The sequence below is a fragment of the Mus musculus genome, chromosome 19 (assembly GCF_000001635.26).
Source record: "Mus musculus strain C57BL/6J chromosome 19, GRCm38.p6 C57BL/6J".
Lineage (NCBI taxonomy): Eukaryota > Metazoa > Chordata > Mammalia > Rodentia > Muridae > Mus > Mus musculus.
The window spans coordinates 45,402,295-45,425,444 of NC_000085.6; the positions used below are offsets into that span (position 1 = coordinate 45,402,295).

Sequence of the window (23,150 nt, forward strand, 5' to 3'; positions counted from 1 at the left end):
TTAAACAAAAAACTTTTTAATATGAGGTAATTGCGATTTTTCTGTGAGAAAATGATCACTTACAAAATACAGGAATCCTAAGTAGGAGATTTTTAATGGCATAGCAAAGAAAAGTGAATAAACAGACTTTATTCTCTTCTGGGAAAAATAAGATACTGTCTACCTCTGTCCATAAATTTGTTCATTAAGTTTGTTTTCCTGTACATGTGTATTAAAAGAGGTGTGTGTATATGTGTGTGTGTGTGTGTGTGTGTGTGTGTGCATGCATTCTAGAGAGAGGGATTTGGGGGAGAGTGATAGATCTCACTATCTAGCTCTGACCTGTAACTCCCTATGTGTAGTCCAGGCTAGCCTCAAATTCACAGAAATTTGCCATCTGTTTCTTCCTCCTGTGTGCGAGGACTAAAGGGAAGGGTGGGCTGCTTGACTAGCAGAATGGCTTTTGTTTTTTTTTTTTCTTCTTCATGTCTCCCATGCTGGCCTGGAACTTAGCATGTAGCTGAAGCGGACCTTGAACTGTGACCCTCCTTCCCCTCTCTCCTGTTTTGGGGTTACAGGTGTGTACTACTGCTCAAGGAGCTGGGAATGATCACAGTTGTCACTGGAAAGGCCAGGTGTGTGCATTTCTGAGGGATGGAAGATAGGGAAGAAATGAAGAGAGGAGAAAACAGGAAAAAAACTGGGTTGTAAATACAAAAAAACCACAGAAGAGGCAGCCATCTTACATGGCAGAGAAACGCTATGCCACATAGGCAAACAAGTCTTTCAATGACCTACATCCCCAGCCCCCAAATGACTTTTTTGGTATTGAAAATATTCAGTCTCTTGATGATGCTATGATGCCCTGTTGTCTGCTAATGTTTAATATTTTATCTAATTTTAAAAAATAGTTTTTATTTTATTCTTTCAAATTCGACAGTCCTAATTTCTATGCTCCCTAGCTTCTTCCCTGTTAAAATGTTTCTAACAGTTCCTTACAGATACAGTTCTGCATCTGTAATTGAAGTCAGTATTCTAATACAGATGTTTAGAGTCCCAGTTGTTAATTCCACCACAAAGCTTGGTAGATAGAAAGGGGTGGGGGTGGGGAGATCTCCTTTCTGGGAGGGAGGGTGGCAGCCCCCAATGCTTCCTTAGAACCTTACAGGTCAAGCCTGGCTAACTTCTAAAGCATTTGCTCACCATTATTTATTAAGGACACAATTAGTCAGTTATAACCCTCTGATAAACTAGAATTTTGAACAAACAAATGCTTTAAAATTCTAATAACTGTGCATAATCAGTAAATTATTCTTACTTGACTTTCCATGGCTGTGCAGAGGAAGGTTCCTAAGTACATAATTGCATAAGAGAGCCACCCAGATTTCAGAGGAGCCATTCCAGTGAATTGTGTAAATAATATGCTTTAAAAACACAACCTCCTCACATATGAATTTAGATTTTCCAGATATGGAGTAGCTTTGCACCTGTGAGACTAGAGCACAGCCCTAAAAAGGCCTCCCTAATTATGAGCTTACTAGAGAGACTAGAATGACCCAAAGCAAATTAATATATAGATTTTTTTCCAACTTTCTATAAAACCATTTTCACTGTTCTGTTTTAGTTCAGAAAACAAAAGATCTTTAAAGCCACTGCCAAGAGATAAGAACAGTAGCATATACAAAATCATTTTTTTATATCAGCATTCTAATTTTCTTAATTGCCTAATGCTTTATGTTTTACTTTTATTTGTATTAACATAAATTATATCTGGTATTTGGATAAGTTTACTGTAAAATCTCCCAAAACCGCGGAAGCGTGGGCAGGGAAAGTCAGAGGAGCTCAAGGTTCTCATTGGCTATGTAGTGAGTTCCAGGCCAACCTAGGATACATGAGACCCTGTCTTAAACAATTATTTCAGGGGCTGGAGAGATGGCTCAGTGGCTAAGAGCACTAACTGCTCATCCAGCGGTCCTGAGTTCAATTCCCAGCAACCACACGGTGGCTCACAACCATCTGTAATGGGATCTGATGCCCTCTTCTGGTGTGTCTGAAGACAGCTACAGTGTACTCATATACATGAAATAAATAATAGTTTAAAAATAACTAAAAAATAAATGTAAAGAAATAGATTTCTGTTTATTGTACAATAATCCATGTGTCCTAAAGTGGGCGTGGCTTCCCAAGGTGGTAATAAAGAACAGGTGAGTTCTGTAGTCAGATCAAGCTAGTAACAATTTAATCCTAATTTGGCCACCACTGTCTTTCTTTTCATTCTTTCTTTCTTTTCAGGCCAGTTTGGTCACATAGTAAGTAAGTTATAGGACAGCCAGGATACCATAATACACAGATCCTGTTTCAGAAATAAGCAAGCAAAAGTTTGGGGCTGGAGCGACTGACTCTTAAGTAGTTAAGCACACTTTGCTGCTCCTGCAGAGGACCTGGCCTTCCATCCCAGACCCCACATGACTACACACAACCACCTGTAACCCTAGTTCCAGGGGTTCCTTCTGCCCTCCGTGGACACCAGGCACACACAGATCTACATGGAGGCAAAACACCCATTCACACACACACACACACACACACACACACACACACACACACACACAATCATTTTTTAAAAGTACCTGGGGCTAAAGAGATGGCTCAGTGGTTAAGAGCACTGACTGCTCTTCCAGAGGTCCTGAGTTCAATTTCCAGCAACCACATGATGGCCCACAACCATCTGTAGTGAGATCTGATGCCCTCTTCTGATGTGTCTGAAGACAGAGACACAGTGTACTTGTATACATAAAATAAATAAGTAAATAAATCTTTTTTAAAAAGTACCCGTAGAACACTTTAAAATGTGGTAAAAGTTTAAATCTCATGTTTCTTATGAAGTTATAAACCCTGGGGAATTATGTGTCTTTACCAGTTGCTTTATCAGTTGAGTTTCAAATATCAAGTTGCCTGATTCCCCTTTAAGTAAGGCTGGTCAACTATTGAAGGGTAGAGATAGTTCATAGAACTAAAGGGAAGATGGACAGTCAGGTCCCATAAGGACTGTATCAAATATCTTTAGTTCCCAAGACAGTGATTTTCCACATCTGTATGTCGCTGGATTTTGTCAGTATTTTGTTGGTTTTTTTGCTTGTATGCTTATAATCTTCATTTTGCTACTGTTTTCATTCATTAAATGAGTTTTAAACTTTCAGTTCTTACATTTCCACTTCTTTATTGTTTCTTTGCAAGTAATTTTATTTCAGGAGCTTTGCCCCTAATTATTGAAACGTTTTCATTCTAGCTATATTTTTACAATTTATTTCAATGTCTTTATGGTTTTGCCTTGGCATTTGCTGACAAAGCTGAAGTTTGTTCCTTTTGGTATGTAAATTTGGTTTATCACTGACACTTCCTGTTGTTTGGTTCTTGAGACAGTTTCAAGTTGCCTGTCTTAGAACTTGCTCTTTAGACCAGGCCGCCCCTGGAACTCAGAGATTTGCCTGCCTCTCCCTCTCTATTGCTGGGATTAAAGACAAGCACCACCTTTGTCGATGGCTGTCATCGACACTTTTAATATTACAAGGCTCTGCATTTTATTCAAATCTCAATCATGGTTCTATTTTTGATGCCCATAGTGATGCATTCCTGTAATCTCAATGTTTAGGGGAGGCTGTGATAGGAGGGTTGTGAATCTGTGGGTTTACTGTCTGTCCCAGTAAGAAAGCCTCTGCAAAGGGCATTGAGGTTTGTTTACTCTGTGCATGATAGTTGGTGGCTACTCTGGGATCTAGTTGGTGGTCTGTCTTATATTTCAGTTGTAAGAGTCTTTAGCTTGCATCTACCTGCTCGTACCTTGCGGTGAACACTGGAGTCAGTGATTATAGGATTGCTCTCCTAGCGTCTTTCCCACAGTGTGAGGATCAGTGCTGGCTGGTTTCTTAGGGCTACTGATTTCAGTCCTGTGTCTAGAAAGGCAGTGCTTTATTTAAACCTGAAAATGTTATTGCCTCTGAGAGTAAATGATGAAAGGAATGAGGGGTGGGAGGTGGGAATGATGGAAACGGGAGGAAGCTTTGAAACCTCCCTTTTACCAGCTCAAAGAAGAATACCTCTTAATTCAGAGTTTTGGGTGACTTTTGTCATGGGATGGCTTAGAGAGAATGCAGTGAATTTTTAAAAAAGCATGAGGTTTTCGTTCTCTCAAGATACCCTACCAAACTTGAACTAGAATCAGGCTTTTCTGGAGCCCTTTCTCTACACTGATGCTCACTTTTGGGTTTCAGGCTGCAGTTCCGGCTGGTGGATATTGGAGGAATAATAAAAAGGTAAATTCACTGTTGGTTCAGTACTATGTTAAGGTCTCCTTCCCACCCATACTAATGTTTACCTTTTAGAGTCCTTCATAGCTGCTCCACATGTTCTGCCTGTTTGTGTTAGTTGCATTCCATGGGAGATATAAGAGGGCGCTTACTGTGTCATGCATGGAATCAGGACCCCTTTAGTTACTTTCTCATTATTTATGCTGCTCAGCAGTACATTCTGCCACTTCATTCTTTTGAACTAAAGTCATGGTCTACATTAGGATCTATCATGGCAACAGCGTTTTAAGGAGTCTGTGCACTGCACTTGATGGGTGTGGTGCCTGAGGGTCAGCCATCAGGTGAAGCTGAGTTACTGCAGTCGTCACTCCGACTCCGTGTGCTAGTTATTTCAAGGATATGTGTTGAAATCTCAAACTATGGATGCAGAATTGTATGTCCTCCCTCCCTCCCTAATCTTTCCCTTCCCCCTCCCTCTTTTGTGCATGATACTGATTTCTGGGCCTCACACAGTAGATAAGTGTTGTACCACTGAGATGTATACTCTTATTTTGCTTCTTATCATTTAGAACTTTTGTTGTTAGGGAGATTGAAATACTTTTAAATTTTGAAGCAATTTCAAAGATGTGAAAAAAGCAATTCACATTTTATAATGTATTTTGACTTAGTATACTATCATTCCAGATGAATTCAGTGTAAAGTTGCTGATGGTGTTTTACCTTTACAGAATAAACTCACTGGGTATTTAAATGATTATAGGTAGAATATGCCACCATTCACGTGCAGAGTGGCCGTGTGAGACTAGTGTTTTGTATTATGTAGTGTGCACATATACACACATCTAAATGTAGATATTGACATGATTAAACCATTCGTTTTTCTATTTGTCTTATCTGTTTTTAAACTTGCCTTTAATGGATTATTTTTTGGTATTCTGTTTCTTTTGTTCTCATAGTAGGAATTTTGTCTTAATTTTAGAGGTTAAAGTATCCTTTTTTTTTTTTTTAAAGACAAGGTCTTGCTCTGTAGCCCAGGCTAGCTTTGAACCTATCCTTCCTTCTGCTTCAGTTTTCTGACTGTGTGAGCTATAGGTGTCCATTTCCAGACCCTGTAATATGCATTTTAAAGTGTTAATCATAGTTGAAATTATATATCCACAATCTCTAATTTCAGAATACTTCAATTATACCATGTAAAATTTATTATCTGTTATGTAGTTTCTATTTCTCCCCCACAGCAATTGCCAGTCAACATTCTGTCTCTATGTGTTTCCTGTTCTGTATATATCATGTTTTGTTTCTACCTTTTTTATTTAGCGTAATACTTTTTGGGTTCATGTTGTAACATGTATCAACTTGTTTTTATTATTAATATTGTTTTATTTAACATATGGTACACTTTCCTTTATTTACTCAGTTATCTAGGCCATTTGGACCTTTTGACTATTTTGAAGAAATACTGCTGTGAACATGTGTACATTTATGTGAGTTTCATGTGAATATGTGAGTAAGCAGGATTGCAGTATAGTCCTATGGTCATTCTACATTTACCTTTTAGAGATTAGCCAAACTTATTCCCTCAATTTCTGAACTCTTTTTTTATTTCCCCAAGCCGCATGTTCAAGGTTCCTATTTCCCCATACTTTCTACTCTGTTTGTGTCCTGGGATGGTTTTGTATTTTGACATGACGGCCAACATATCTGGTCGTCTTAGCATACCTCTTACTGAAGAGTCTGGTTGACTCCAGGGTCTTTTAAGCTGCCTTCCTACTTGGGTGTGAAATTCATAATGTCGAAGAATCTTTTCATGTATTTTTGTTATTTGCACACCATTTGCATATTCACGTAGAGCCTTGGCTCTCAGCCTTCCTAATGCAGCTCCTCATGTTGAGGTGACCCCAACCATAAAATTATTTTTGTTGTTACTTCATAACTGTAATTCTGGTCTTGCTGTGAATTGTAATATAAATATGCGACCCCTGCGAAAGGGTCCTGACCACAGGTTGAATTCCACTGTCATAGAGAAATCCTCGCGGTTTTTGCCCATTTAAACATTGGGTTACTTGGCTTTTGTCGTTATTGTTGTTGAGCTATAGAAGTCCTCAAGCTTCTGGATTCAGGTGATCCTCCTGCCTCAGCTTCCAGAGTGCTTCTCCTAAGAAGCCCATCTTACGTTTACTCCTCCTCTTTCTCTTCTTCTCCTCCTCTTCTACTTTTTCTCTCCTTCTTCTCCTCCTGTTGCTGTCACACTGGGGATTGGACTCAGTGCTTCCTATATACAAGGCAAGCTTTACATTTTGCTACATTTATTTTGCACAAAAGTTATTTGTGTATGTGCCATATGAAGGTGTGTACATGTGTGTAGAGTCTAGAGGTCACCTTCAGGTAGCATTTCTCAAGAGCCCTTAATTCTTTGAGGCAAGATCTCTCATTGGTTAGCCAGGAGCACACCATAGGCTGGCTGCTCCACCTTTCCAGCCCTGGTGTTTGTAAACACACCATCATGTTTGGCTTGTTACAAGGATTCTGAGAGTCAAGCTCAGGGCTTCACATTTACACAAGCACTTTACTGAGAGTTACTACAGCGCACCCAGAAGTATTTTCTGAAGCCTTTCCCCCCATGTTTTTTCTGTGACTAATTATACACACACACACACACACACACACACACACACACACGTCATATTACTTCATAGTTTAAAAGCCCTGAGGTTTTGTTGGTTTTTCTTTTTTTAATGACTTCCTTAATTTATTTTTATTTTTTGTACATTGGTGTTTCGCCTTCATCATGTGTGTTTGTGTGAGAGCCGGATGGACAGAACTGGAGTTATACACAGTTGTGAGCTGCTGTGTAGTTGCTGGGAATTGAACCCTAGTCCTCTGGAAAGGCTGCCAGTGCTCTTAACTCAGAGCTATTTTTCTGTCCTGTTATTTTCTTAGTCTTCACCTCTTGCTTGTCATTTTGTGTATTGCTTGCCTGCCTTCCTCCTCGCCTCTCCTTCCCCCTCTCCCCTCCCTCTCCCCCTCCCTCTCTCCCTCTCCCCTCCCCCTCCCCCTCTCTCCCTCTCCTTCTCTCCCTCTCCCCCTCCCCCTCTCCCTCTCTCTTTCTCCTTCTCTCCCTCTCCTTCTCTCCTTCTCCCTCTCCTTCTCTCCCCCCCTCCCCCTCCCCCTCTCGCTCTCCCTGTCCCTCTCCCCCTCTCTCTTCCCTGTTTTTTGTTTTGGTGTTTAGAGGCAGGGTTTCCCTTTGTAGCTTTGGCTATCCTAAAACTTGCTCTGTAGACTAGGCAACCCTTAAACTCAGAGATGTCTGTCTCTGCCTCTGAGTGCTGGGGCCAAAGGCATGCACTACTACCTACCAGCTTAATTTTCATATTTTTATTTTTTTCATTTTTTTCTCGACAGTGTTTAATCTGTAGGAAAAAAAATCCTATCTTGTAAAACTACCTTTTCATCTTCTGTATTTTTCTTTTGGAAACTTGTCATGTTGTTCTGAGACAGAATGGGTCTCGCTGTGTTCCAAACTGTTCTTGGCTTCCTGATTGCCGGGATTGCAGATTCGTGCTACCATGTCCACCTTCAATTTAGTTTGGACGCTAAACGTTATACTATTGGACATCTGTATTGCTTTCTTCTTAGAAATTACTGAGCTTACTTTGGTTGGTTTTGTAAATCAGCCTTGTGCTGTTGTGCATTCTTGAGATTTGTTAGGATAGAGTTCATGTGACTTTTCTGGTAGTTTCTCAGTATAAATGACTTAGCTTTCTGGGACTAAGTTGCATTTTTAGTTTCTTTTGAATGTCTCGTTTACGATTTCTTCAGTCTGGATGATCAGAACAGAAGAGTCCCCACCCCCCACCCCCAAGCCCCAGGGTTTGGGTGATTTCTAGTTGTGGTACCCATAGGCGCTGTTGTCACTGTTTGTCTAGTCTTGTAGTCATGTATTACATGTAGTCTCTAGTCCTATATTACAAAGAGCTTCATACTCAAGAACAGACCTGAGGAGGTGAGTTCCCTGTGAGTCAGCTGAAGGCTTCTCCAAGATACATGCTCCTCAATTCTAATCTCTTTATCTTTTATAAATTCTCTTCTGGGTTTCTTCAAGGATGTAGTCTTATTATACCCTGGGTTTCTTTTCTTGTTACTGATGGAAACTGCCCTGGCTGTCCTGGAACTTGCTCTGTAGACCAGGCTGGCCTCGAACTCAGAAATCCACCTGCCTCTGCCTCCCAAGTGCTGGGATTAAAGGTGTGCACCACCACGCCCGGCTGCACAGTAGCTTAAAATACTGCTTCCCGTATCCAACCTGGCTTTCCTGGCTTGTGGCTGACACCATGGTTGTCTTAGTTAGGGTTCCCGTTGCTGTGAAGAGACACCATGGCCAAGGCAACTCTTATAAAGGACAACATTTAATTAGGTCTGGCTTAGAGGTTCAGAGGTTCAGTCCTTTATCATCAAGGTGGGAACATGGCAGCGTCCAGGCAGACATGGTGCTGGAGAAGGAGCTGAGAGTTTTAACTCTTGATCCAACTGCTGCCTAGGCAGCTGGGAGCAGGGTCTCAAAGCCCAGCCCCGCAGTGAGTGACACACTTCCTGCAAAAGGGCCACACCTACTCCAACAAGGCTGCACCCCCTGGTGGCACTCCTGGGCCACCTATGCTCAGACCAGCATAGTGGTAGAAGCTGAAGTCTGCTGCTTGTCCCTTACTCAGATCCTCTGTTTACATGCAACAGCCATGTGAGATGCCCTTTAACTGTATCTCTGTCCTTTATGGTGAACTCAAAGCCAGCCCAGGCTACATGGTAAGATACTCTCCCAGCAAACCAAAAAATCCTAAAGCAAAAGCTAAATTTAAACTTTGTAAGTTCTCATGTTGCACTGCTCTAAGTTACAGAAATTTCATTTACTACAATTTAGTTAAGTAATACCAATTAGCATAGTTTGAATTTTAATTAGCATGGTATGTTAACCATAGCTACACAGTATATAAATGTCTTTTGTTGCCAATTCTCTAGTTCATGGCAACTGTGTCAAAGAAATGTGTACTGTGGTCAGTCATGTCTTCCTAGGATTAGTGGTTGTCATCTGTAGCTGGTTTATCTGCAGACAGCAGAGTATTTAGTTGTGTTGGTTTCTTCCTGCTGGGATATTTTGTAAATATTGATAATTGAGACTGGAAATTTGGGAATAAAGGTAAAAAAAGTGACGAAGTAATAACTGAAGTCTGAGGGAAGGGTAAGATGGTAAGAAAGAGACAGCAGCCGGTGATGATGGAAGACATAGCAGATGGCGATGATGTCACGCTGTGAAAGTGACTCCACAGGTAGCCACAGGAAGTTAGGAAGTTGTTTATATCTCAATAAGTACATGCATATATTCTAACCCCCCTGCCCCATCCACAATTCTAGTCCCAGCAAATTTAGATGAGAAATTTAAAGAGATACATAATTTTTTCAAATGATAGAAAAATGAAAATTTAGATTGTTTATTTTTCAAGATAGGGTCTCACTGTCTAGCCCAGACTTAAACTCCTTGTCTTCCTGTATGTTGGGATTAGAGATAGGAACTACCATTCCGGACCAGAATTTTTTAAAATGGCCTTTTTTTTAAAAGATTATTAATTTATTTAGTGTTGGCATAAATGCATATGCATGTGCATGCGTGCGTGCGTGCGTGTGTGTGTGTGTGTGTATTGCATGTATTGCACATGGAAATCAAAGGTCAATTTTGAAAGTCAGTTCTCTCTGCTATGTTTTTTTTTTTTTCCTCTTCAAGCTTCACTCAGCAGGCACCTTCACTTGTTGAGCCATCTCACTGGGCTAATACATATTTTTAAGTCTTCCTTAGCTCAGGAGTACTGACTGCTACATGGAGATTTGTGCTATGCCTTGGCTTAGACTTAGGCCTCTTTCTGAAGTTTTTTCATGTCTGTCTCTTTTGAAATATATATTTTTTTCTCTGTTCTGTCTTCTTCATTCTGTTATATTTGGTCAATGAATGTGAAATATTTATATACTATATAACATGTTTTCATACACACAGTCACTGTGAAGTGCTTGCCACAATTAAGCTTACTACCAACATGCCTACGGCATTAATAGCTTTGATTTTTGGAGTCACAAGTCTGGGCACAGCTGACCTGGCACCTCTACTTCAAGATCTCTCACAGGGACAAAAGTATTGGTCAGGGGTAATGTCTGATTTGACCTCTTGATTGAGGAAGGACTAACTTCTAAGCTTTCAAGGTAGTTGGCGGAATTATTTTCTTGAAGGGCTGTTGGACTGAGAGCCTTGGTTCTTAGCTGGTGCTTGGCTGAAGGCCACCCTTTAGTCCTTGCCACGTGGACTTCTTCAGTGTGACTGCTTGCTTCATTAAATCACGCAGGCCAAGCAGGCCAAGCAGGCTGTTCAGTCTTTAAGGTGATAGTTAGCTTTATGTAATCTAGTCATTGTCATCTATTCATATTTAAGATGATAGTTAGCTTTATGTAATCTAGTCATTGTCATCTATTCATATTTAAGGTGATAGTTAGCTTTATGTAATCTAGTCATGGTCATCTATTCATATTTAAGGTGATAGTTAACTTTATGTAATCTAGTCATGGTCATCTATTCATATTTAAGGTGATAGTTAGCTTTATGTAATCTAGTCATGGTCATCTATTCATATTTAAGGTGATAGTTAGCTTTATGTAATCTAGTCATTGTAATCTATTCATATTTAAGGTGATAGTTAACTTTATGTAATCTAGTCATTGTAATCTATTCATATTTAAGGTGATAGTTAGCTTTATGTAATCTAGTCATGGTGTCTCAGTACCTTTGCCAGACTCCTCGGATGGAGGTTTTAGGCCCTCCCCATACAAGGAGTGGGGTTAACCAAGGGCATGGACACTAGGAGGGAGAAGCCATCAGGAGAACATGTTAAAGTTTGCTTGCCACAATTGTAACCTGCTATCACTATTCATTTGATGTTTAGATTGTTTAACATTTGTTTACTCTTCCAGCTTTTCGTCTGTCCACTCTGCCATTTTGACGTGTCTCCTGATCTTTGAACACTTCAAGAAGTTGTTCCAAACTCATCTTAAATTTTTAAGGCTAGAGCTCTGGACTTAGTCATTGTTCTAAGGCTCTATTTAGAACAATCAAATGTGTTCATTTTTTACTAGATTTTTAGTAATAGGCATTCTCAATTGGTATTGTGTGTGTGTGTGTGTGTAAAGGTATGCATATACACACTTCATTTCTCAAGTTCTGTCTCATAGTATTATCTTCAGTTGTAACACAGCAATATACCATTGATTCTGGTTTTTTTTTTTTTCTTTTTCTTTTCTTCTTCTTCTTTCTCTGATAAGCCTGACTATTTTTCTCAGTCTCCTCCCCATCACATGGAAGTCTCCTTTACTTTTGGTTACTTGACAGCAGTGCTGCCTTCACCTTCTTTAAAACCTAGGTGTGAAACTGAGTTCTGGACTCTGTCTTTTCACCTCTTGCAGTGCCTCATGTGCCCTTAAGGAACCTTCCTGCCCCTTGCCCTGCCCGGTGTGGGTGTGGATTCTCAAGTCCTCCTGCTCACTGGAGTCTCGTCCCTAGCTCCATGCCAGGCCCATCTGCTTCCAGTGATGTTCTCATGCTATTTGGACTCCAAAAGCTTGTTTTGAGCCACTGCAGTCACCTAGCAAGAGGCCTGCTTAGCTCGTACTCACTAGTGACTGCTTCCTCTAATTGTGTAGAGAGGGAGGAGACCAGGAAAAGCTCTATCACTTACATTTTTTTTTTTAAAAGCTTCACTTTGGTTTTGATTGCTTGTTTTTTGTTTGTTTTGGTTTTGGTTTTTGTTGTGTTGTTGTTGTTTTTTGTGTAGCCTTGTCTGGCCTGGAAATAACTTTGTATACCAAGGCTAGCCTGAAACTCAGAGATCTTCCTGCTGCCTCTGCCTTTGAGTGTTGGGATTAAAGATTTGCACTACCACCACTTAGTGGGTCTTTATTGAAAGAGTTTATAAAGACCACTGACATTAGCCTAGGGGTGGGGAGGGAATGAGAAAGAAAATGAATTAGTGCATATGATTTTTAAAAGTATTTTTGGCTTTTTAAAAAAAATATATCTGAATACAGTATAGCTGTCTTCAGACACACCAGAAGAGGGTGTCAGATCTCATGACAGATGGTTGTGAGCCACCATGTGGTTGCTGGGAATTGGACTCAGGACCTCTAGAAGAGCAGTCAGTACTCTTAACCCCTGAGCCATCTCTCCATCCCCCATCCATGACTTTCAAAAATGCCTCCCCAGCTTTCTTTTTTGAGACAAGATCTTAGCCCAGAGTAACCTAACTTAGATTTTCAGCATTAAAGTGCCACTTTTATGTATACTTTTCTAGGTAGAATATTGTAGTTTAGATCCTATATTTACCATTTGCTAGGTACCCCGCAACTTTTGCTAATTGACTAACCCCCCTTTATCAGGGATTATACAGGTCAATAATTGTGGAAGTTTTTCATCTAACTTGCCTTATACTCTAGTTGACTTAATCTGTAAGTAGTGATTTCTCTCTGGTGTGTGTTTTGCATTGTTTTCTGATGATTAAAGACACATTTTTTTTTTGAACATTTACCATGGCCAGATTAATTGGCTTGTTGTTGTTGTGCTGTTTTGTTTGTAATAGAAGAAAGTTTATTTAGGCATTATGTTTTCAGGGGGTTGGAGTCCACAATGCTGCTGCCTATGTTCCAACACAGGCAGCAGGGGGCAGCCAACTAGGGCAGCCTCTGAGAGCTCACATCTTGAGCTTCAAGAGGCAAAGAGAATATTGGAAATTTGAGAAACCCCGTCTCAAAAAACCAAAAAGCAAAAAAAAAAAAAAAAAAAAAGCATGAATCATATCCCTGAGGAACAATCTGGGCAATCTAAGAGAGTAGGCAAATATATGATAACTTAGAGTAATATTGCAATAGAACTAAAGCCTATGTCTGAACATTTATAAACATTAAAAAAAATATTAATAGCACATACTGTCTAATCCAGTGTTATTTTTATACTTTTTCTTGTAGTTACTATGTGTGTTAGTTTCTCTCTTAAATAGAGTACAAATTAGGGGATAATATAGGACATTGCTTATCATACTCAAGGCTCTGGATTTGGTTCCTTGAACTGTGTGTGTATGTAAGAGAGAGAGACAGACAGACACACACAGATTGAAAGAGACACAGACAGACAGACAGGCATACAGACAGACACAGAAACAGACAGATGAGGCAGAGAGACTGAGAGAGGACAGGGCACAGAATTAAATGGTGTGTGAGCAGTGTGAGAGTGGGTTGAACCTGGAGGGACACACTGACGTCTCATGTCTGCCATTGCCATTTACTCAGTGCAGCATTCTGTATACAGAACAGTGATGACTTTTTAAATGAAACAATTTGGTAGGAAAACACAGTTTTTTTTAGTAAACAATTTCTGTCTGGTAAACTTTAGTGCTCTCCTGTACCTGCACCCGTGAGGAGTCATTGTATGGTGGATGAACTTGCCGCAGCTGTGGACGCTCGTCCACACTCTTACCAGAGCAGTGTGTAATGGAATTGGCATTCTTGGAAGCTGTTGGGGTTTGTTTTGTTTTGTTTTGTTTTGTTTTGTTTTTGAGACAGGGTTTCTCTGTGTAGCCCTGGCTGTCCTGGAACTCACTCTGTAGACCAGGCTGGCCTCGAACTCAGAAATCCACCTGCCTCTGCCTCCCCAGTGCTGAGATTAAAGATGTGTAAACAGACTTCTTAAATGTGGCTAATGATGGATTGGCAAGTGAGATGGCTCAGCAGCTAAGGCCTGACATCCTGACCAGGACCACACAGTAGACGCGCAGATTGATTCTCCCTAAGAGCTCCTCTGCCCTCCACATGTGCAACATGGCATACAAACTCTCTCACAATAAATAAGTAATTAAATAAATGTGATATTTGAAGGCAAACATTGACTTTGTAAGTTAGAGCCTGAGTGCCTTGCAAGGAATATGGAATACTGCATTTCTCTTGGCCTGAATTTTTTTAGTTGATATAGTAGTGGAAAGGGAATTCTTTACCATGGCTTAAGGATACATAAACTCTCAATGCAGCTATCTTTTTATTGTTGATTATTATAGCCTCTATTACTCCTAGAAGTTGACCAACAGGGACCTGAGTTTAGGAGATTTTTGCCATTCAGCTTTCATATAGTGAATGCTGAGGCCAGCCCTTTGCCTGCAGGGCCTTTATCATCGAAGAGGATGGGGCCTTACTTTAGGAGTCAAGTGTGGGGGAGGGGTGAAGATTCTCAGGGATCTCAGGGTGGATTTGAACTTTGATAGGCACATGATGCTGAATTCTTGAAACACCAGACACATTTTGTTGCAACATATCAGTCTCTTTATTTTCTCATTCTTTGATTTAGTAGAAACCTGTTTAGCACCTCCCTCTATTTTGCATAGACTTTTTAATTTTTTTAAGATTTATTTTTAAATTATGTGTGTGTGTGTGTGTGTGTGTGTGTGTGTATGTGTATGTATGTACACATGAGTGAGGGTGGAGGCACAAGATTATGGGTAGAAGACACTAGAAGGAGTTAGATTTCCTGGGCTGGTGGTTGTAAGCTCCCTAATGTGGGTGCTAGGAAAAAAACTCTGGCCCCTTGCAAGAACGGCAAGTACTTCTAACTGCTGAGCCACATCTCCAACCCTTCCTCATAGAAAGATCATTATATATTTCTTCTGTATATGAGAGTTTTGTCTGCTTGTGTGCCTAGTACCATCACAGGTATCAGGTCCCCTGGAACTGGAGTTATAGATGGTTTAGAGCCACTATCTGTGGTGCCCAGGACCCAAGTCCTTTGCAAGAGTAATGAATACTCTGAACCCAGGAGCCATTTCTCCAGCCCCTCATTCCCCACATATTAGATATGTTTTAAAAGCTGACGAACCTGTGTAGTTGAACGCATTTTTTAGCTTAAATAAAGTATTGCAGTCTTTACTTTGAGTTTTATTTTTACTTACTGTGTTTTTGTGCATATTTGCATGTGCCATGGTGTCTGGGGATGGAACTCAAATTTTCAGACTCCTAAGGCTTGCTCACCAAGCACTGTTACTTGCTGAGCCATGTCCTTGGTCTAGCTTTCTGCTGTAATGCCAAGGAGAGTCATTCAGGGTGAAGTTAGATAGAAAATGAGCTGAAGGAACAGGCCTGTGCTGTCCAGAGCTGTGTTTACACAGGATGAAATATAATCTATTAACTGAGGCTTTGAGTTTACCCAGGAAAATCATTTAAGAAGTGTGCCATTCAGGAGTTCTTTAATGATTAGTAGAACTTGCATATTTAGATGTGGGAATGTAGTTGTAGTTGTTGGATTGAAACACACACACCCTCATCTTTCTATTTAAAAAGTTAAGGGCATGGAGCATGGCTCAGTATCAGAGTTATCTAAGCATGACCCTGGGTTTGATCCACAGCAAAAGAGGTTGGGAGGATGAGAGAAGTTTAGAGATTTAAGTTTGCAAAGAGAAAAAGCAAGGCTTAGTTAGAAAACTATGTGCTAGGCTGGAGAGATGGCTCAGCAGTTAAGAGCACTGACTGCTCTACCAGAGGTCCTGAGTTCAATTCCCAGCAACCCCATGTAAAGGGATCCAATGCACTCTTCTGGTATGTGTCTAAAGACAGCTACAGTGTACTCATCCTATAAATAAAAAATAAATAAATCTTAAAACAAAAAAGAAAACTATGTGCTTAAAGATGTGGTCTTGCTATAGAGCCTTATCTGGCCTCAGACACATAATCTTGTTTTAGCTTTCCATGAATTGGGATTACTGGAACGTGCCAGCAGGCCTGGATTTTCAAACTTTTTTTTTTCAGTCCTAGGGATAGAACTTAGGGCCTCACACATTAGGGACGCACTCTACCACTGACCTATATCTCCAGCTCCTTCTTTTAACTTGTTTCTTTTAGATATGATATTGCTAAGTTGTCCAGACTGGCCTTAAGTTCACTCCATAGATCAGGCATGTCTTGAATGTGTGATCCTCCAGCAATAGCCTCCAGTAGCTGGGATCACAGGCCTGGCAGTTGAATCAAGGGCAATATTATTAAATGATGGACAGAACATGTATTATGCCTTTGTTTAAAATTGACCCATAAACTTGGGCAACTCTCATTGGGCAGCATTTACCAGTATGAGTAAGATTAATTATTGCAATACAAACCAATTTGAAAATTGGTTTTTAAATTGAGCCATAATATATAAAATCTTATGATAATGTACAAATCTGACTATATTCAAGTGCAGTTTTCTTACCCATACCAATTGTCTTGTAATAATCGAGAATGCATCCTCTGTGTGGTGTTTGCAAGTTAATACTATTTTGGAAATCACACTGGGTATATCTGTGGCTTCCCTGGGTGTATGTGGCTCATTATTGATCATAATTTTATTTTGGAATTTTAGTTTAAGTAGATGGGGTAAGCCCCTTTCAGACTTTTAGCTGTTGGTGGAGTTGTGATGGAGGATTGGGTGTGTGAATGAGAATGAACATTAGAATGAACACAAAGGAGGCTCTGGTAAAAATTCATCAAGTGCTAACACCAGCATAGATTCTTAGGGAAAACAGGAGACCACAATCATGGGAGAAATGCCTTCAAAACCTACCAAGAAGCTCTACAGATACAAACAAGTATGTGTGTTGTAATGAGAAAGAAGAGTCCATGTCTGCGAAGGAAGGGGTTTGGCTGAGTTCTAGACCTGCAGGACCTACTGTGCGCTGTGCAGAGCTTCAGTATGGCTGAGGTGTGCGAGCACCCGCTTCTTCTGTCAAGCTCTTTTCCAGTGCTTGCTGCACTTGCATGTCCATCCTTCCCTTTTACGCACTCTCACTTTTCTACCTCTCCTACAGGTCTCAGATTGAGATTCGCCTTCAGAATGACACTGTATTTTAAAGATAAAAAATACACTAAGCAAACTTAATAAAAGTACCATGTCTCTAAAGAATAGCAGGATAGTAAACTTTAGCAATGAGTTTCTCTATATTAGGAATCTTTCGTGTATGGTGACGTCATGCTGACGGATGAATATGTTCCATGAAGGAAAGGGATTTTTTTCTTTCCTTTTGTTTCCTTTCCTTTCTTTTCTTTTGGTTTCCTTTTCTTCCTTCTGATACCAGCTTGCTAATTCTCCTGGCACTGATGGTGGCTGGCGCGCATGGTATTCACTATATAAACTCAAGCTCATGGTGAAGTGCGGGCAGTCATCTGACCTCAGTCTCTGTAGTTCTGGGCTTACTGATGTGAGCCGCCATGCCCAGCTAAGAAAGGAATGTTTTTTAAAAAAGATTTACTTACTTACTTACTTACTTACTTACTTATATCCCAGCACCAGCCTCTCTTCTCCTCCCAGAAAGGGATTTTTTTTTTTCCTTTTTAAGGCTGTTGATATAGCTCAGTGGCAGATTGCTTATCTACCATGTTTAAAGGTCTGCTTTCAGCATGAGTAGTATCAAAAGAGGGGGGGGAAGAATTTCTTTTTGTTATTGTCTTAGTCAGGGTTTCTATTCCTGCACAAACATGACCAAGAAACAAGTTGGGGAGGAAAGGGTTTATTTGGCTTACACTTTCACACTGCTGTTATCACCAAAGAAAGTCAGGACTGGAACTCAAACAGGTCAGGAAGCAGAAGTGGATGCAGAGGCCATGGAGGGATGTTTCTTACCTGCTTGCTTCCCCTGGCTTGCTCAGCCTGCTCTCTTATAAAAACCCAAGACTACCAGCCCAGTGATGGTCCCACCCACAAGGGGCCTTTCCCCCTTGATCACTAATTGAGAAAATGCCTTACAGTTGGATCTCATGGAGGCATTTCCCCAACTGAAGCTCCTGTCTCTGTGATAACTCCAGCTGTGTCAAGTTGACACAAAACTAGCCAGTACATCCATTGTTGTATCTGGTGCCCAGAACAAGAAAGACATTCAATAAATACTTTTCGAATAAGTTGATAAACATTAGCTTTAAGAAGAACTCATGTTGTAACTTACTTATGAAAATTATCTCAGTTAAACTTTGCGTTGTTAGAGGCAGGGTCTCACTGTGTAGCTTAGCCTGCCTGGAGTTCAGTAGACCAGTCTAGACCAGTCTAGACCAGTCTAGCTAGGAGGGATGGTGTCAGTTACTATTTCTGATTCAGTGAGGCGTTTTCTTTTTAATTAACTTTCTGAGATTTTATTTTATTTTGTGTGTTTGGATGTTTTACTGGCATGCATGTCTGTGCACCATGTGCCCCTGGGGGTCAGAAGACGGTATCGGATTCTCTGTGACTGAAGTTACAGCTATGTGGGTTCTGGGAACTGAGTTGCCAGTATTCTTAATGCCTGAGCCATCTCTCCAGCCCCAGTAAAGAGAGCATTTGTGGTTCAGAGCAGGGATTCTCAAAGTGACAGAAACTTTAAATATGACTCTTAACTGTCCCCTTTGTTCTGTTGCCCTTCTCCTAATATAAGTATTTCAAGTGCAGATGAGCTGAAAAGGACTGAAATTAGTAAATATAGTGCCCAGGAGACACAGAGGTAAATGGCAGGTGTAGATGGCAGAAACAAGAGCACGGAAATTATAAATGTGTTAGGGCTCAGAGAAGCATCTGAGTAGAGTATCAAAGCAGTTACATAGCTTGAGTGCCAGAGCCAACCAGAAGGGTAGATAGAGGAGGTGGCTTGATAAAGGCAGAGAGAGGAAATCCCTGATGGAAAACACTGAAGACAATGCTTAGCTGCTGTTTGTAAAATGCGTTGTAGCTTGATGTAAAGAAATTGGAGCAGTGAATGGAAGGGGCTCACTGCTGTAGAAGTCTGGGTGATAACTCTGCCTGGCTTGTTGTACTGTCTGGTGATGCCTTTAGCAGACCCTTTCTAAGTCCCCATCCCCAGGTTTTGATACAGGGATGGTGACAGCAGGATGAAGAGCTCCAGGAAGTAGGAATGGATTCTAGTCCCCACTTGCTGTCCTATTTCCTAAGTTCCTGAGCATGAGCAGACAAGTCCTTACCTATAACATGAAAACAGTCACCTGTAAGCAGGCATCTAGACTGGAGTCTTTAGCAACTGTTATCTTCATATGAGTTATAGACAGTGTGAGCAGGAAATATATCTCGTATCTCATTGTGGACTTCTACCAATTATTTCAAGCAGTAAAAGAACTAGAACATTATCTCATATTCTGTAAAACTTTATTTCTTGTGAAAATGACTTTCTGTTTTAAGATATGTGTTCATTGAGTATGGATGGGTCTTTTCTATTTTAGCTGTTATTAAGGCTTCATAGTGCTCAAGCTAGTGGGCAAAACTTCATCCTGGGGTCGCTTTAGAGAAACACAAAGAATACAGTGTCCACTCAGCCATATGTAGATCTTGTGGAACTAAGCAGAGCTTGGGGAGATGATTCGGTCAGTAACATGCTTGCCAGGGCATGTGATGTGCCCTTGTAAGACTAATGAGCAAGTCTCAAGTTCTAGTGAGAGACTTCATCTCAAAACACAAGGTGATTGGCTCCTGAGGAATACCACCTGAAGTTAACCAACCCTGACTTACACACACACACACACACACACACACACGCACACGCACACGCACACGCACACGCACATCTGCAAACTACCTCCCCCCACCAGCCTCAAAACACGGTAACACTAACAGTGTTTAATGTCACTAGTTTGGTACTTTTGGGGCTGTTGAATGCACTCTATTCTGTCCCTTCCTTTCAATGCTGAAGATTTTAGGACCACGACTCTCCGGCTCCCTACTCTTCTTCCCCTGTTGTTTTGTTTCTGTTTGGATTGTTTCTTGCCCTACCCCCTTTAATCCATCTGGAAAGATGAAGAGGCAGCTGCTCTGGTTAACTGTGCACTGCGGTTAATGAATAACAGACTAACAGGACACATAAAGCGTATGCGAACTGTGCAGTCAGCGCTGTCAGGCCCTAGGGAGACAATGCCTTTTCGTTTCTTTTTAAAGACATTCTCCTGTGATATTTTGTTTCTTCATTTACCATTCTTAATATTGTAATGCTTCCACAAAGTTCTCTTTTCTGCTTAGTTTGTATAGTATTTCTTTTACTGTATGATGAATTTATAGAAGACGGTTAAGGTCCAAAAAGGGAATTAATCAATCCAGCATATTTAAGAAGTATATTTCCTAGTTCAGGTGTATTTATTCATAGAAAAACAGGGATAGAAATTTATGACATGCGTGGTTTTTGGATCTGTGACATTTTGTCTCTTGCCTTTTGTTTACTAGTGCTCCCTTTGAGTTTCTCTGGGATTAGAACCACAGTATACCATTTTCTCCCAAGAGCCAGGAGGCAGAGGTAGGCAGAGCCTGGTCTACCTAGAGAGCTCCAGGCCAGCTAAGGCTACATAGTGAGCCTGCATCTTACCCCCTTGACAGTATTTCTATCATAAAGGTCAGCTACAACTTGAGTATTACATCAGCCAATCCTTGAAAATTCCTGTAATCTGTGCCATCCTGTCTCATACTGTCCCATCTCATAGTTGTCCTCTCTCTGCAGTGCTCTATGCCCAGGTCTCTGTGGCTGGGCTGCTCCAGCCTGGCGGACAGCATGCCTTCGCTGCGATGCCTGTATAACCCAGGGACTGGCGCACTCACAGCTTTCCAGGTACTTTCTCTGTCTCTGTGGATTATGGGTGGGGGTTTGTCTAATTCATTAGTGTGTCCTTCCTTCTCTCCTATAGTTTACTCACATCACCTCTTCTCCTTTATAGCGCCTGTATTTTACACCACTCAGTATTTCTTCGGGGCTAACTTTTAATGTGGACCTAGACTTACTGACTTTTAGAACATCTTTATCATAATTGTTTTGTCAAAATGGATAAAACACAACTGGAGCAGTGAGTTTCAGATCTTGTACAGATACGGATTTTTAAGATACTATAAGTAGCAATTCAGAACGTAGTGTTTGCTGTGGACCCACATAAAATCAAATCAAATAATTAGGTAATTGAAATCATATGCACAAACATCTTATGTTTTTCTTATGATTACTGCTATGTTCAGAATGCCTGGGCTACTATGCTACTATCATGTGTGTGTATGCATACATACACATTTATGTTTGCATTACACATTAAGAACAATGTGTTACTTGCATCTTAAAGATTTTCTTGTTTCAGAGTGGGGAAGCTGTCGATATAGTTTCCATTTTGAAGTACTCCAGTTGGTCTTACATGATGGACTCTAGCTCCTCCTGGTCTTCCTTAGAGGTCAAGAGGTCATTTCCATGGTGTCAGAGAAGCTGTAGAAGAAGCGAATGGAACTTTGTAGAGGAAAGTGAAAGAAAGAACTTGATGCCCGTAGCTTATGGGTTAGGGTGTCATGCATGATTGTTCTTGGCAGAAGTGTTGTCTATCTACTTAAGGTATTTGGAATTTGTGTTTAGCTTTAATACCTTAATAGTATTAAAAAATTGTCTTTCTTTTAGGTATATTTTATTTTATTTATGTAAATGTGTGTGCAGGTGTGTGAAGAGGCCAGAGGGACATGGGATTCCCTGAAACTATTGTGTACAGGCAGTTGTGAGTCACCAAACATGGGATCTGGGGCCCAAACTCAGGTCCTTTGGAAAGAGCATTAAGCTCTCCGGCTCCTCAAAATGTGTCTTTTAATGTCCATGTATGCTGGTACGCAGGAGTGAGCCGCTTGTCCAGCTATTTGCCAGGTTGTTTTTTACCCTTGCAATTTATTATCTGTTCAGAGAAATTCCACAGACAAGTTGTAACTAAATATGAAAATATCCATGATGAAGTCTGGAAGAACGGGATTAAGTACTGACAGTTAGTTACCAGTCTTCAGCAATACTGTTAGTCATGCTTTCATTTTCCTTTGTGCAGTTTAATTTCACTTACTTTGCTTATACTCGAAAATAGTAGGTAAATCATTTCAAATACTTTGTCACTCACTCTTTTATGTGGGGGGGGGGGGGTTATTACTGTGGAGAGAGATTATGACCACAGCAACTCTTATAATGGAAAACATTTCATTGGAGCTGGTTTACAGTTCAAAGCACTGTATGGTGAGAAGCCTGGTGGCATATAAGCAGACATTGTGCTGCCTGTGTGTAGCTGAGAGTCCTACATTCGGATCAGTAGGGGACAGGAAGAGAGAGTGACACTGGGCCTGGCTTGAGCTTATGAAACTTCAAAGCCCACTCCAGTGACACACTTCCTCCAAAAAGGTTACACCTCCTCCAACAAAGCCACACCTCCTAATAGTCCCACTCCCTATGGCCCTGTGGGGGCCATTTTCTTTCATACCACATAGTCACTGTGATCTTGAACAAATTGTTTTACTTTCATGTTCATTTCCCACATCTGTTACATGGCAACTGTAGACATGAATGGACACATGTTGCTGTTTTTATCATCGTTGTATACATTGTTGCTTTGAGAGAGTGTATGGTATCCTGAGAGTGTTAGTTCATCCCAGAGTGAATTATTTTGTTAAGGTGGTTTTTTTGTTTTGTTTTAAATCAATGTATTCTGCTCAGGAATGTCCTGACTTCAAGAACTCAAGAGTTCTTTGCTTTGTTATTGTTATGTTTGAGACAGAAGATCACTTTATAACCCAGGCTGGCCTGGAACTCTAGAGTATCCTGCCTCAGCCTTCTGAACCCTGGAATTGTAGGTGTGTTTCAGCAACCCCTGCTAATCTATTGGTTTTTAGTTGCATTGAGTTTAACCAGTCTGTAAAGTCTCAGGGAATAGGCTCATCAAAATTGTCTACACTTTAGGCCCAATCACTCTCCTCTCAGGGTGGATAATTTGTTTGAAAGTATTCGAAGAGCTTACTGAAAGCAGTGATACA

General features: G+C 40.6%; 1 protein-coding gene across 27 annotated transcripts in view; it reads left to right on the forward strand.

Annotated features, from left to right (window-relative positions):
* Nucleotides 1–23,150, forward strand: part of Btrc (beta-transducin repeat containing protein) — a 169,656-nt gene that overhangs the window by 38,607 nt on the left and 107,899 nt on the right. For 9 of the 27 annotated variants that reach the window (XM_030250714.1, NM_001037758.2, NM_001286465.1 and 6 more), the window contains exon 2: nucleotides 20,839–20,946. The exons of 4 other annotated variants lie outside the window; for them this stretch is intronic. In XM_030250714.1, the coding sequence (XP_030106574.1) occupies nucleotides 20,839–20,946 (108 nt within the window). Of the gene's footprint in view, nucleotides 1–4,250; nucleotides 4,293–20,838; nucleotides 20,947–23,150 lie in introns of all 27 variants that reach the window. 14 more of the 27 variants (XM_011247119.3, NM_001360124.1, NM_001360120.1 and 11 more) reach the window with 2 other exon arrangements.